Source organism: Staurois parvus, unplaced genomic scaffold, assembly GCF_062004578.1.
Source record: "Staurois parvus isolate SC_StPar_1 unplaced genomic scaffold, SC_StPar_1.0 ptg000049l, whole genome shotgun sequence".
NCBI lineage: Eukaryota > Metazoa > Chordata > Amphibia > Anura > Ranidae > Staurois > Staurois parvus.
Window position 1 is genome coordinate 3063945 of NW_028317845.1, and position 15162 is coordinate 3079106.

The window sequence follows — 15162 nt, forward strand, 5'->3', positions numbered from 1 at the left end:
GGGATAAAAGTAGGGGGGGGGGGTAGGGGGTACATGACATGTATGAGGATGAGTCCCCTGTAAATCAATAGAGGAGGCCATTCCACCTCAATAGGCAGCAGAGAATACTCTATGGAGAGCAGGAGACCTGTAACCTTTTATAGAGAGCCTTCACTGACATTTACTACAATGCATGTCATCAGCCATGGTTCTGATGTTGGATTATCCTTAGTGTTAATGTGCAACACAAATTAGAGCGATACTAAAGGTTCATTTTTTTTGTAAAATAACAAACACGTTATACTGACCTGTTGCATGCAGTGGTTTTGCACAGTGAAGCCTGGATCCTCCTCTTCTTGGGTCCCCTGCCAGTGCTCCTCCTTTCTGTTGGGTACCCCCAAAGCAAGCTGCTTGCTGAGGGGGACACCTGAGCAGGCGCATTCCCAAGCTGCTATTCCATATGTCCATTCACACATGGAGCCATGGCTTGGCCCCGCCCCCTCTCTCCTCATTGGCTGACTGGCTATGATTGACAGCAGCAGGAGCGGCACAGCCGATGGTGTTGTGCACATTGATGGATCACAATGGAGCTCAGGTATTGAGGGGTCGGGGGCACTGCTGCACACAGAAGGTTTTTTATCTTCATGCATAGAATGCATGAAGGTAAAAAACCTTGAGCCTTTACAACCACTTTAAACTAGAACTATAGGCAATTTTTTTTCTATTTTGGATAGAGCAAAGGGAGAGTTAGAACCCCTGTCAGATTTGTGTTCGCCATCTGTGTCCCATTATGGAGATCTCCCTTCAGGAAGTGAGAGGAAATCCTTCCAAATTAAGGGAACTCCAAATTAAGGGAATTCTCTGGGGACCCCAGGTAACCAGAACCAGTGTCCTCAATGGAAAATTTCCCCTCTATTACTTCCCTGGGGATAACCCAAAATTCGGGATTTACTTTTACTTTTACTTTCAATGATAATGTTAAACAGGAAAAATAAAAAGGGTGAATGTCCCTAATAGGGGCACAAACAGCATTACTCTCTCACTACCAGGTCCATATGTCGTATGGACCTAGAGCAATGCTTCTAGCTGGCCAGGTCCATACTCCACACAGACCTGCATTCCTCCTCTGCTATAAGCTCATGGTTCCTTCAGTGATCGTGAAGGTATAGCAGAAATGTTCAGCAGACTCTGCTGAACAAAAGGATAGCTCTGATTAGTGGCTATCAAGCCGCTTATCAGAGCTATTAACCTAAAATATGACCCCCCCCCCGCACCTCTGCTTCTATGTCCTGTGTTTCCTGTCCCTCCACCCACCTATGCTGACTTCTAAAATGCCCCCCGCCCCCCTGACTGTCCATAACACTGCACCACCCTGGATACCCTGTTTACTCCCCCCCAGCACCGCCCCCCCCCCTTTCTTGCAAACCGCCATTTCTCTGTGGCTGCCATGCAGCTTTCGGCTTCCCTCCTCTGCCTCTCCCGCCTACTTTCAGTGCTGTAGAGCAGCCACAGAGGGATTAGTCAGTCAAATCAGATACCCCCCGTGCTTCTCCGACCCCAGTTCATTGCCCCCCCACCTCTCTGATGGCTAGGCGCACCTCCCCTGAAGAGGCTAGCCAGTTCTCCCTCCTTGCTCTTCCATTGACTTCAGCTGCTGACAGATCACTGTCAGCTTGGAGAGGGGGGGGGCCTTCCTTTCCTGAGAGCTGGAGGCTGGTAAACATGTGTTTTCATTGCCCGACAATGGAAAAAAAAATGGCATAGGGTCCTCTCCCCCATCCAATCAAAGTCCTTCAGGTCTTGTATGGATTTTGAGGGGAACCCCCAGGCCAAAATTTAAAAAAAAATGGTGTGGGCGCCCCCCCAAAATCCATACCAGACCCTTATCTGAGCATGCATCTCAGCTTTAACAAGGGGGCCCCCAGATCCCGGCTACCCCCCATGTGAATGAGTATGCGGTACACGGTATCGCTACCCATTCACGAAAAAAGTGTAGTGTATAAAAAGACAAGAGACAGTCTTTGACAAGTCCTTTATTAAAAATAAAAATTTAAAAAATGTCCCCCGAAGTAGATCCAACGTCAATCACGATGCCCGCCGCCACTGCTGGCTCAAAAAAAGAAAAAAAAAACCTGCTTCGCCCTCCATGCTGGCTCCTGCCGTCTGACAGCTGTGCTGCGATGACAGTTCTTGAATAGGGTGATGATGTCACATGGGAGCCGGATTATACCCACCCCCTGTGATTGGCCTGTGGTCAGGTGCAATGCTTTGGCCAATCACAATGCACTGTCAGGGCACAGTGCATTGTGGGGCGTGGCAGGCGAACAGCCTGCCGTATGCCCGTACCGTTCGTGTGTTCAGCGAACACATGATGGCCCATGTTCGAGTTGAACATAAGAACATACAGCCAATCACTATTGTTTAGTGTGGAAGGGGGAATCAAGTGATTTTCTCTCATTCAGCCCATGGGTTGAACAAGAGAAATGTACATGAGTATGGTCTTCTTAATATATCATAAAATGTTACTGTATCACCATCTCTGCATATTAATTTATTGCTCCTATGTTTATTCTTGTTTTCTTAATTTAATCTTTTTTTGTCTATCAGCCAAGAAAGGACAGAATTCCGGGAAGCAGTAGCACATTTGGAGACTAATCCGATTTGTAAAGGCCTTCCTTTTTCCTCTTTCCTTATTCTGCCCTTTCAGAGGATCACACGCCTGAAACTTCTGGTACAGGTAATATACAATGTACACCATTGTTATTGTTGACCTGTTCTTGTGTGTCATAGTGCAATAGTCCCAAACCCATCAATATCCTGAATACCAATGGTTGCCCAACAACGCTTTCAAGCTCTTGTTCTGTTAACAAGGTACAGAAGTTATTATCTATAGTAATGAGAGATGTATTGTAGAATGTATAGTGATGATCTTTGTAGCTCTATGAATAATTTCAATAGTGGTGTGTATATATTCCTTCCCTGCAGTCTTGGTACTCTGGTGAATTATTTGGTAGTTTTGGTACTCTGTTGAATTACAAGAAAGATGAAATGTGGCTTAGTCAGAAGACACAGCCTATATGTATTGTGGCTCCAGTTTTTTACATGGCATTCCAATGGTGCAGCTAGTCCTCTGGCTGGTTCTGGTCTTTGGTAGTCCTGACTCTGAAGCTGTGAAAGTGCAGACTAAGGGGTTGATTTACTAAAGGCAAACAGACTTTTCACTTTGTAATGGGATTTTCACTTTGTCACTTAACTTCATGATTGATTGGTGCATACTGCTGATTTCCATCATCCAATCATGTACAAGCAAAAATGCTGTTTTTTTTATTTTCCTTGCATTTGATTGGGTGTTCTTTACAAAGCGAAGCTTTATGACATTCACTAAGCTCTGGGGAAATTGAGTACAAACTGCACTTGCAAAGTGCTTAGTCTATTTGCTTTTAGTATATCAACCCCTATTTGTTCCCACTACTCCTTTTCATCTTGTCATATGTAGAAACCAACATATGCTTACAGTAGTTTGTGTGCAATCTGTATTGTTTTACAGTTTATTGAGGAATGCAGGAATGATAGGTATTCTTTAACAGTCAGGTTATACTGTCACCCACAGAAGGTTGGGACACTGGGAAACAATTATTAAGCCAGCCCCCGTATAAGCCTGCCTTCAACTGTCATGATTCAGTTCTTTGTCCTAAGACGTCAGACGCTTTTATCTCAGTTCTACTGTGAGAAACCCTAACTATATTTTTGCTAGCCTTATTATTATTATTATTTTTTTTTTAGTCAAGATGTTTGGTGCACCATAGACCAATTAAGTATGCACCAATCATGATTTTCAAAAACTGCTTGAGCTAGTCACTACACAGCAGCTTCCTGGATTGGCATATACTCAGAAACCGCTTTATAGGTGTACCTGTACTCAGCAGGACTGGAAGAGTGTGGGATTAGCCTGGAAAGTGACTTATGGGCACTGGGCTCTGCATTGTGGCATGTTCCAGACCATCCCTGAACAGAATCCATTTTCTAGATTTTCACAGTTCATCTTGTAGTTCTTGTCTATATGCAAAATAACATTTATCTAGTATTATTATTCCCGAGTCATCTTCCAGTGGGACTGTCTGCTCAAATCTTAACTAAAAAGTCCACATCCCGTGAACCTTTGACCCTTTCCTGGTGTGTAGTGCATTTTTCCATTCATACTTTGGGAGTGTGTGGGATTAGTTGAATTCCATTTAGCATGGATCCCCCTTTTCATGTAGCCTCTCAGTCCTTTTTGGTCTCTCCCTCTAAGTTAAGTAGTATGGAAAATGGGCAAGACACTGTCTGGTCTCTTCATACCAAATAGTTTGAGACGTTACTCGCTGGACAGAGGCCAGGGTAGAGATATCCTCCTCCTTCATACTAGAAGGAATTTGGGAAATTAATGTATCCTCTTGCCTACTGTCTGAGTCTTTTTTTCCGTCCATGAGTTAGAAGACCTCTGTTGTTGTCTTTTGATCTGACTTCTGTTGGATTTCATTTGGAAACTGCAAGATCTTCACCTCCCAAAAAATTTGAGAACTCCACCTGCAACAGACCAGGTTACCTGCTCCTTACACTGCAGTGTGTTTAGTGTTTTATTTATAATCACACTGTCTTTCCTAGAGTAAAGTTACTGTTTTTTTTTGTTGTGGTTTGTTGTGAAACAGTGAGGTTTCTGCACTTGAGTCTTCTTATTTTATTCCTTGCATGGAATTATTCTTCTCTGGAAGATACTCTTTTCCCCTGGAGAGTCAGAAGCCAGGACACTTTGTTACCCTGCTGCTTTCCCTTAAGTGGGATAGTGTAAATCCAAAGGCCATTGAGGGACCATAAGTAGGTCCATTTCTCTGACTGAGCTGTGGTCTTCTAAGGAAATCTTTTTAAATTCCTTTTTTCCTTTACCAGATGAACATTGCTAGTGTTAGTTGTAGGATCCCTACCCCTCACACCTCGGGGAAGGATTTTGCTCCCTACAGGGGTAGTTTGGATGATTCCTGGAATCATATATTCTTAGTAACTTGTTAGGCATGTTTGCAGTGTGGCTAACACACTCTTGAAACACCTATAGGTGTTGTTTGGAAGAGCTTCTTCCCATCCTTTTGATCCTCATATTTTTCTATATCACTTTGGAGGAGAAAACTAGTGCACAGAGAATATGGTGCAGCTGTGCATAGTAACCAATCAGCCTTTAACTTCAGCTTGATTGATTAAGCTTTGACAGTAAAACCTAGGAGATGATTGGATACTATGCATGGCTGCACCAAATTCTGTGTGCGCAGGTTTTAGTAAATATCCTCTTATGTGCTTCAATATATGCTCTTCCTATCTTTTTTCAGAGGTGTTTGTGATTAACCCACCCTCCTAAGGATTCAGGGTTAGTACGCTTTTATTTTCCTACCTTAAAAATTTCTTTCCCTTCCCTCCATTCAGATTTATGCTGTGAGGTCTCTCAACTCCATGTTTATTTTAGTTGTCTCTCAGATAGCATCCTTTCTTTCCATTGATATCCCTCCCCCAACGCATCTTAAGGCTTCCTTTGCAGCTACTATCATGTATTCACATGGAATTTCAGAGCCAAATTTCTGTTCTGGCAGATGCTGTGAACGCAAATGTGCATCAGGGGAAGATTTACTAAAACTGGAGCATACAGAATCTGGTGCAGCTGTGCATAGTAATCAATCAGGACTTATTGTCAAAGCTTAATTGAACAAGCTGAAGTTAAGTCTGGTACACAGATTGAGGTTTTTTTCGCTCAACGCAGTGCTGAATGATAAAAGAACTGAGAGATCACTATACTAACTATGCAATGTTAGTACAGCAATCTCTCTCGCTGTGCCTTTGTGTTCTAACAGGGGGACTCTCTCCCCTGCCAGAACACACTAATCAGTACTTGCAGCAATTTACTGTGAGAGCTGATAGGATGCTGCTTTTTCAGCATGTCTATTCGACAGAAGCCAGTCCTTAGACTGGCTTCTGTCAGAAGGACAGCTGTACACTCTGTCTGGATGTCTGCTGGTTCCTGCTAACCAACATGTAAGCAGGTTGGCAATGCTGGGTATTAAGACAGCTGCTGCCCCATTTGGGACAGAAGGGGCTAACCACTTTCCCGCACTTTCTACTGGGCTCTGCCTCTCTCCCTGTGCTGTTATAAAGGAGGGGGGGGGCTCTTCTCAGACTTGTTCAGCCTGCTGCAGTAAACCAGCAAGATGTAATCCTCAGCAGCTGCTTCTGCCAGGGACAGTTGTCCCGGGCCTGAAGAGTCTTGTCTTGCGCCTACCTTACACTTCGCTGCTGTGATGTAGAAGCCTGGGGGATCACCTTGAAGACAGCAACTGCTGGACACTTCTGATAACCACGGACCTTACCATTGATGGATATTTGCAGGTATGCCGGGGGAGCATACAAACCTAAGTTAGGGTTTAGGAAGGTAGGGAAGAATTGTTCTCATGCATGTGGACTTTGTCATGTTTTGTACTTTTCTAATCAAAGTGTCGAAACTTTGCCTTTGGCTTGGTCTGAAGTTATTAAAGGAGTGCATTGCAAGTAACTGGCACACTTTACACCTAGTCTACAGCTTGGGTCACTGGACACATTGGGGTATGAAGTGACAGCACTAACAGTCATCCTGGTGTGAAGTCAGTCAAGTGGTTACCAAGAGTAGGGGAAGTCAACAGTCAATCAAGCAGCCTGTCATTAGTGTGTACTTAGTACAGGTGGGATGGCCTCTAGCAGTGAGGTAGATATTGTCGGCGCTCATTCCCAAGCAATCTGTTTCCCATGAAAACAGGAGCGGATCGGCACCACCAAGGTCCTTATCCTGTACAGAGGTTCGGAGGCTCAAGGTCTAACTTAAAGTGTTACTAAACCCAGGACCCTGCATTCACTATATCTGGTCTCCCACAGTACACACAACATGGAAGTACAATTATTTTAGTAAATATAAACTACTAAATACCTTTTCTCATCAGTAGTTAGAGCAGTCTTGCGACTTCTACCAGTGTTCAGCAGAGCACTGGTTAAAGCTTGTAGGAGGAGTATTCTTTCTGCTCTAGGAGGATGCAAAACCCCTGACCTCTGTCTGGAGAGTGCTGATTGCCCTGTGCTGATCACATGCACTCTCCCAAGAAAAAAAAAAAACCTCTCTAGCAATACACACTAAACTGAGGATGTGCAGAATGGCTGTGGGTTCAGTCTGTCTTATCAGGAGATAAGATGTGGACATTTGAACAAGAGGAGCAGAGAAAACAGGCTCAAATAGACTTTTTACACAATGTGGAGGATTAACCCCTTAGGTTCCACAGTGAGTATAACAAGCATGCTTTACTGCATATACAGACTGGTTTTACTGTTGTGGGTTTAGTACCATTTTATTGTTGAACAGACTGCTACTTAGAGGGAGTGGAAAACGCTGGCCAGGAGGATGGGTGCACATTAGAGTAGCCTTCTCACGTGACCCAGACTTGGTGCCCAACAAGTTAATGGGTAACACAGAGGTAGTTTCACCATCTTCTACCCTTCGCCACCCAGCAGCCTACAGGCCGATATTCGGACCGTGTGTACCCAGCTTTAGAAGCTGATGGGTTACCATACACAGCTGCACCAGATTCCGTGTGCACCAGTTTTAGTAAATCTCCCCTATTGTGTTCTAATTATACAAAAAAACATAAATGGGGGGCACAGATAGAGATTGTGTTCCTGGTTCCATTTCTATAGAGAATAAAAGATGAAATTTCATTGGACAGTATGGGCAATTACACTACTTCTCTTTCCATTTTCTTGTCTTTGGTTTTTATAAATTGGTCCCAAAAGTCCAAGAGTGTTACTGAAATATAATGTATTTACACTGACATCTTTAGAAGACATGAATTTCAGTGTGCTTCTCTTTTATGCCTTAAAAGAACACCAACTCATACACCAAGCATTTATTAGACTGATACTTGTACCTCCCGGATGTACACAACCCTTCTTTACACGATGTGGCCTCTGTCTTGCTGCATAGTTATTTTCAAGCCACAGCAAGTCCTTCCCAATAAAATTGTATCCTGGAGCTTATTCACAGTGCTGTCAGATACCTCTTTTTAGAACATCCAAATTGAGCAGATTGGTGCTGAATAAATGGAGCGTTGTTCTCTGTAAACAGACTTGAGAACAAGTTCTGTGCAATATGCTGTTCTGTGTTTAGAATAAACATGCAGTGCTGAGGAGAACTGGTACAAAATTACAGCTTTGTAGGAATGCAGACAGCCCGCTAGTCTCCTGTTTTAGAGGAGGAGCTACTTAGTCAGGCTACATGGCCATACTAAATAAAGTGTACCTGTCACTTGCATGTAGAGGAGGTAGCCATTTTATACACAGGTTAATACTTGCACCTAGTTAACCTGATCAGCTTTTTTCTTGCAAGTGACATCACTGTATTATTATAGTGACCTAAAGTCCAGTTGATGTCTGATAAAGTTTTATATCATTATAGTTCTGTACTCCCGCATGTTATGGTTTGCAGCTCATTTTTTAATACATTCTAAGTGAAAAATGCTGCTTCCTGCTCTCACCACTCTAGTGCACTCTGTTAACACAGCTGACTGACAGTCAAACCCTTCATCAAAAGTGTCCTCATACAGACTTTTATTGCAGAGGTGTGTCTGACCATCTCTGCTACTGAGTGCTGATTACTGAGAGCACAGGGTCTAATTTTTGTGCCTAGTTAACTGTGCAATCTTATTTAGACACCCTGCACAAATGCCTGACTTTGTGACTTCAACTGGGCTTTAAACTTACTTTGTCCCTTCTGGGGCTTGCAGTTTGCCTGGGGACTATCACTGAATATGATAGTAATAACAAAGCATATTGGTAAGGGCAGGCCCAGACTTACAAACTAGCATCTCAGGCATTTTCTGATTGTTATGTTTATTCAGCTCTTTTAATAACACAGCTTCTTACTCTGGAGGTCTTCCATAACACTAAAGCTGGACATACCCAGGTAGAATTTCATTGTAAAATGTTCCTTTTCAGAAAGTTTGCTCAATTTTCTCATAGCTAATTGGTTTAACCACTAGCCTACAGGGCACTTATACCCCCTTCCTGTCCAGGCCAATTTTCAGCTTTCAGCGCTGTCGCATTTTGAATGACAATTGCGCTGTCTTGCAACACTGTACCTATATGAAATTTTTACCATTTCTTTCACACAAATAGAGCTTTCTTTTGGTTGTATGTACTCACTGCTGGGTGTTTTATTTTTTGCGCTATAAACAAAAAAATGAGCAAACATTTTGTGCTCAGCATTCAAATATGGTTAGTTCTTTGTTGTAAACAGGTAATTTTTCTCTTTTGCTGATGTGCGTTGATGAGGCTGCACTGATGAGGTGGCACTGATATGCAACAATGATAGGCACTGATAAGTGGCACTAATGGGCATTGATAGGCAGCACTGATAGGTGGCACTGATATGCAACAATGATGGGCACTGATGGGTGGCACTGACTGACGGCACTGCTGGGCACTGACTGGCGGCACTGCTGAGCAGTGGTGGGTGGCACTGCTGGGCACTTGTGGGTGGCACTGCTGGGCACTGATCATCAGTGTCCTGATGATTGGTGCCAATTCATCCTCTGACAATTTCCGGTTATCGGCAGTACTTTCCTCACGTGAGGAAAGTGCAGCGATAACCGGCAACTGCATTTACCGGTGATCTGCTGTGTCATTGGACACGGCTGATCACGTGGTAAAAGGCTGCTGTAATTGGCCTTTTACCACATCACGTGATCAGCTGTGTCCGGCAAGTGGTTAAACAATAATTCTAACAGTGAATGCATTTTCTTTTATTGAGTGCAATACTTTCCTATTGGGCAAAAACCCCCCCACACAAAACGTATGAAAAACATATATAAAAAAACCAATGCATCATAAACACAACACTTTAATTTTTGGTGTGTTTCCATTGAAGTCTATTTCACCAAAAACACAATCTACTGTGGGAAAAAAGTCCTTGACTCTTTCAAGAAAATGCAGGGGCTGAAAATGCACAAATGTGAATGTGTCCCATTGGAAACCATGGTAAATGGATTGTAGCGCATTTCTGCAAACCGAGCAACGCACTGAAAACCGCAGTTTGAACCTAGGCTTACACCCCATCCTGAGAAGAGGCAACTGAAGCACAGATTGGAAGCTACAGGTTTATTACACATGACAATATAGTACTTCAGGCAGAATACAGAATAACACACAGTTTAGAAATAGATAATGCAGATTAGCATCATAAACATGATTGTAATGGTTAGTAGTACTCCTGAGCATCATAACCAAAGCAGAAACTGTTTAATCACTGTCTACTTACTATAACATTTGTTAGTAATATCCTGCAAAACAGATCTGGTGTTCTAAACAGTTAAGTCAGGCTGCTGGAATCAAACACATGCTCTGCTTCCATTAATAGTATTATTCTTTTAGGAAGGCTGTGTTATTTAGAGTATGAAAGATAACTAAATACTGGAATGAGATATTCAGGAGGTCGTCCAATAGTCTCATTTAATAAAGAGTGATAATTCTTAAGTGCAGTAATTCATAGGGAACAAACTGTTTCAACTCTGCTGAAGTTAGTCTAGTGCAACATGGATTTTAATTTGTTGCTATGGATTGCTGTACCTAGGGAGAGCCTGGAAAATTATACTGTTTTTTAAATCCATATACAGTACCTTCACAAAAGAGGGTACATACTTTTCCTGCCACCCATGTTGCTTTTGCTGCTTTGTTTTAGAGAACTGGTCTCCTGAAGTCCACTGGGCAACCAACAGTTCCAGGAGTGTCCCTCTCCATGGTCCCTCATAGCTCCTACTGGTTGATTCCTCTGATCTCACTTCACTTTAGAATACAGTTGTTACAGCCACTTTTATTCACGTTATTTGTACTATGTGGCCCTGTCATCTTACTCTCAGCTTTGTTAACATGCCAGCTTCAAAGTGTGCGTGCAGAGAACACATTGGGGTTGATTTACTAAAACTGGAGAGTGCAAAATCTGGTGCAGCTGAGCCTTGTAGCCAATCAGCTTCCAGTTTCTTTTGTCATAGCTAAACTGAACAAGCTGAAGTTAAAAGCTAATTGGCTACTGTGCACAGCTGCACCAGATTTACACTCTCCAGTTTTAGTAAATCAACCCCATTCTGTCACCATATGGGAATTGCACATGCAGGAAGCATTTACTTCACACAATGTCTCAGGGTGAAAATGATTGAAAGGGTGTTTGGATATGGCTTTGAAGGCTCTATGGGCTACTATTGTTCCTATAACACTGGTTCTTTTTCATAAGACTTCTTCATGTGGATGATCTGTGCTCAGCATTCAAATATGGTTAGTTCTTACACTTGGAAACTAGAAAGTCATAGCTCAGGGAATTGTTGAACATTTTCATTCTGTCTGCCTCCTTTTTTCACCTAAAGAAGACTGGTGCACTGGGTGATATGGGTTTAATTGTTCACAGAAGTCCTGGAAACTTCATTGTAATAACTAACAAAAACATATATGTAGATTATTTATACAGGAAATACTGAATAACCACCCCAGCAACAACCATGACTTACCATTCACTATCAGCACCTTTGAAAGAAGGGTCTTAGAAGGCACACCAGCATGAATAAATAAAATACTGTATCTAGCCCTGTCCTCAGCTAGACCACATAACCTTGATGACTCATTCAGGCATACCATTTGCCATTGAAAGATGAACATTGGGACTTGGATGCTAAGGAACATCTCCAATACAAAACACACAGTAGAGGATCTCCCTAACACTTTGTGGGAACTTGCCTTCTAAATCTAACTTTTACTTGCCTTCATTTAAAGTCCCTCTTCCCACCAAGCTGAGCTGACAGTTTGTTTTACCCCACTGTGCAAATTGACAGGAATGGTGAGTGGGACAACTTTTCTTATGGCTTTCTGTTTAGAAAATGGTTACATCGTCTCATTCTCAGAGAGTTAATCAAAAATGGCCTTGCCTCCTTCCCGTAGTCACTTCGCCCAACTTTGCCCTGCCTATGGCTGTCAGTTTTCTCTAGTTTACAGTTTTGAGTTTATTGTGTCTGTGGAGAATGAGCCTATGAAATTTTTCCTAAAAAAAAACAAACCTGAAACACTCTGAAAAAAAGGTTACATCAGGTGTAAATCATTTCAAATTATACTACTGAGTAACTTTTACTAGAGAAATTTCAGTTTTTTTGTTAAGTTAGGAACAAATCAAACCCTGCTGTGAATCCTACCTAAATAAATACTGTATTTAGTGACTTGCTTTACTGCTGTTGGTGTATTTTGAAAGCATTTGTTTATTGGCAAGCTTGCACATAATGTCTATTGTCCTCTATGACCCAGGAAATAGTTTGAATGCCCCTTGAAGCCAGTTGTCAGGGGTTAAGCAAATAGCCCCTAATCCCAATTATCCTCTTTGACCCTGAAAACAGTTTCTGTGCCCATTTCATCAGCCAACCAGCAGGTGCTAAGCAAATAACACATAATCCCTATATATTCTTTTTGACCCAGGAAACAGTTTGCGCACCCCTTGCAGCAGGCTGCTTCTTTATGTGTTGTGTGGAGAGGGAGAGGGTAGTGTGGGTTGTGATAGGTAGGCATGTTAGAGGCATATAGTATGACTCTTTATTGGGTGAAGAGCTGAAAATCTATAGCAACTGTAGGCCAATGACAATATGATACATGATGTTGTGTGAGAAAATAGTGCAAGGCTGTTGGCACTAGCACTGGTAAACTATTGCAACTTTAAGGCAGATGACAATTCGACAATGTTGTCTGAGAAAACTGTTTTAGGCTTTTTATCCAAGATTATCATGCTTAGCTCAGAAATTGAATATCTGTTGCAACTTGCAGGCTAATATGTCACTCTTGTTTGAGAAAACTGTTCCAGGCTCTGCTGGCAACACCATCTCACTTGGCAGAGAAGCTGACAATATATTGCAATTTTGAGGTTAATAAGAAGAGCTGTCCATTTATTTTCTAATTAAAATTATTCTGAATACATGTATATTTTGTACCAGTCTTGGCTGACATATTCGGGTGATGGGTCCCTATGTCTTGAGTCTTATTGTTGTTAAGTAATAAGGCTGGTGTGATTGGGGTGAACATTGCATTGTTTGTGTGGCACACTGTCACAATATACTGTGTTGGTCTATGTTAGGACTTCTATTGAAGTCCTAGTCTCAAAACCAATAGCATGTAATTTGCTCTACTGTTCACTGTTGCTGTACTTACGTAGAGCTACAGTATGTTTTAACAGCTGATATTGGATTTTACTGCTTCATCTGGAAATTAGGCTTCCATTATATTATTTCTTTTAATCCAGGTAAAATACCTGGTTGGCGTAGAGCAAGCCTTTCAGGGCAATAGGAATCCGAGTGTTTGTGAAATTCATTGGTGATGCACAAATTGCATTTGCCTGTTTTTACAGTGGAACTTTACTTTAACAACATAGAAATAAACCTCTAAGCCATGCTGCTGCATGAGTGAGATGCCATTGCAGGTGCAGACCTCTACCCATGCAATCCAAATTTCAGACAGCTCTGCCACAAAAAAAAAAGTTAAATTGTTAAATATTGAGACAGGCAAATCGCTTTGCCCCTCCAAAGCTTTCTTTGAGGCACTTCACAAAGTCAAAGAGTCAGTGAAACATGTTAGAGGAAAAACTTTGCTGTAGTCTGCACCTTAACTCACCCATTAGTATTCCTTGCTGTGCTTGGTCCAATTGTTATTTTGTGCCTCATGTGCAGAAGTGAGCAGAATTGTGGAAGACCTTTGTGTGGGTTTTAGCATGTAGGCCGTTGCAGTCTGCTTCCTCCACTGTAGGTGGCACAGCTGGAGAGGAAGTCAGGAGAATCCTGATTTCTCTATGGTCTCCTGGTCCCTGAGGGCAGTGTTCTAGCTGGCTATGCTGCATCCAGGTGACCACTGGAGCCAATTTTGGGTCAACAGTGGTCAGAGTAGGGCAAGATCACCCGTCTGTCAGGGAAAGTGATTAGTGGCAGGGAAAGGTTCCTGACAAGTAGGAACAGACTAGGAACACGCAATCCTGCATGGAAGCCTCCCCTTTGGGACCAGACTGGACAGGCCACATATTGCCTTCTGAAGACAGACACTGTTGGTGCATCTTACCCACTTGCCTCTCTGCACTGAACTGTGAGTTTTATCGAATGTGGTGCTCTCCTGCTCGGGTTGTTTGTAGTCGAGCATACACAATACACTTCAATACAAGTTTTTGAGTTATCTGCAACCGGACTTATCACTGCCGGCACACCATGCTGCACCTACCCGCAAGCATATGCAGGGTCTTTTGGGAATTGACAGATCCTTTGTGGTGAAACCCCTGTCAACATATGGCTAAATGTTAGTCTTTGTTAGTACAGTATTAAAAGAAATAATACATTTTTCATAAAAATAGGTAGTAATTAAAATTATACAGAATTAAAAAAACACAGGCACTGGCTCAGATCACCAAGCCCCACCTATAATTAAAATGTCACCTTGAGGTTGACTGGTCCTTTAATAGTACTTATTTAGCTTCAGGATACACAGATGGAATACTGCAATGGCCTGTTACCTCTCTGATCGGACCAGCAGTGATCAGAGTAGTGCAAGCCTGATATTTATTCTCACATTTGCTTTATATCTAGAAATCTTCTGTATATTTCTACCTTTCTAGATGCCAAATTACCAGACCTGCAGTTGTAGACTTTGTGGGTGCATTTATTTTGTGAATTGGAAAGGTACAACAGATACAGCTCTGTAAACAGACAATCACCTTCCCGTTTTCTGTTAATATTATCACCTACTGAGTCTTCTCAGTTTCTATCTGGATTATTATCTGCTGAACATAATAAGAATTCCAGCCACTCCCTGCTATAAATGTCTTTACATTTCATGCGTCACACAGCACAGTTACGGATCACAACCTTTTAATATCCTTGTTAACTGCTTGCTATTTCAAGTATGTATGGTAGTGTTTGTTTATGTGTGTTTATTCTGGACTAGATACAGTTTTACTGAATGATGATGGGAAACTGCTAGCAAAATTGTATTGACTGGATTCACTGTTTGTCTTTCGTTAAGCATTCCTCGCCATGCTATCTAAACAGATTTGGGTTGTAGAGCATGAGGATATGGAAGATCATAAAG

The 15162-nt window shown here is 42.2% G+C and overlaps 1 protein-coding gene across 2 annotated transcripts in view; it reads left to right on the forward strand.

The window, feature by feature from the left end:
* The window catches only part of NGEF (neuronal guanine nucleotide exchange factor), a 192213-nt gene that overhangs the window by 142191 nt on the left and 34860 nt on the right, over positions 1-15162 (forward strand). For both annotated transcript variants that reach the window (XM_089665948.1, XM_089665954.1), the window contains one exon: positions 2587-2716. In XM_089665948.1, coding sequence (XP_089522074.1) covers positions 2587-2716 — 130 coding nt within the window. The remainder of the gene's footprint in view (positions 1-2586; positions 2717-15162) is intronic.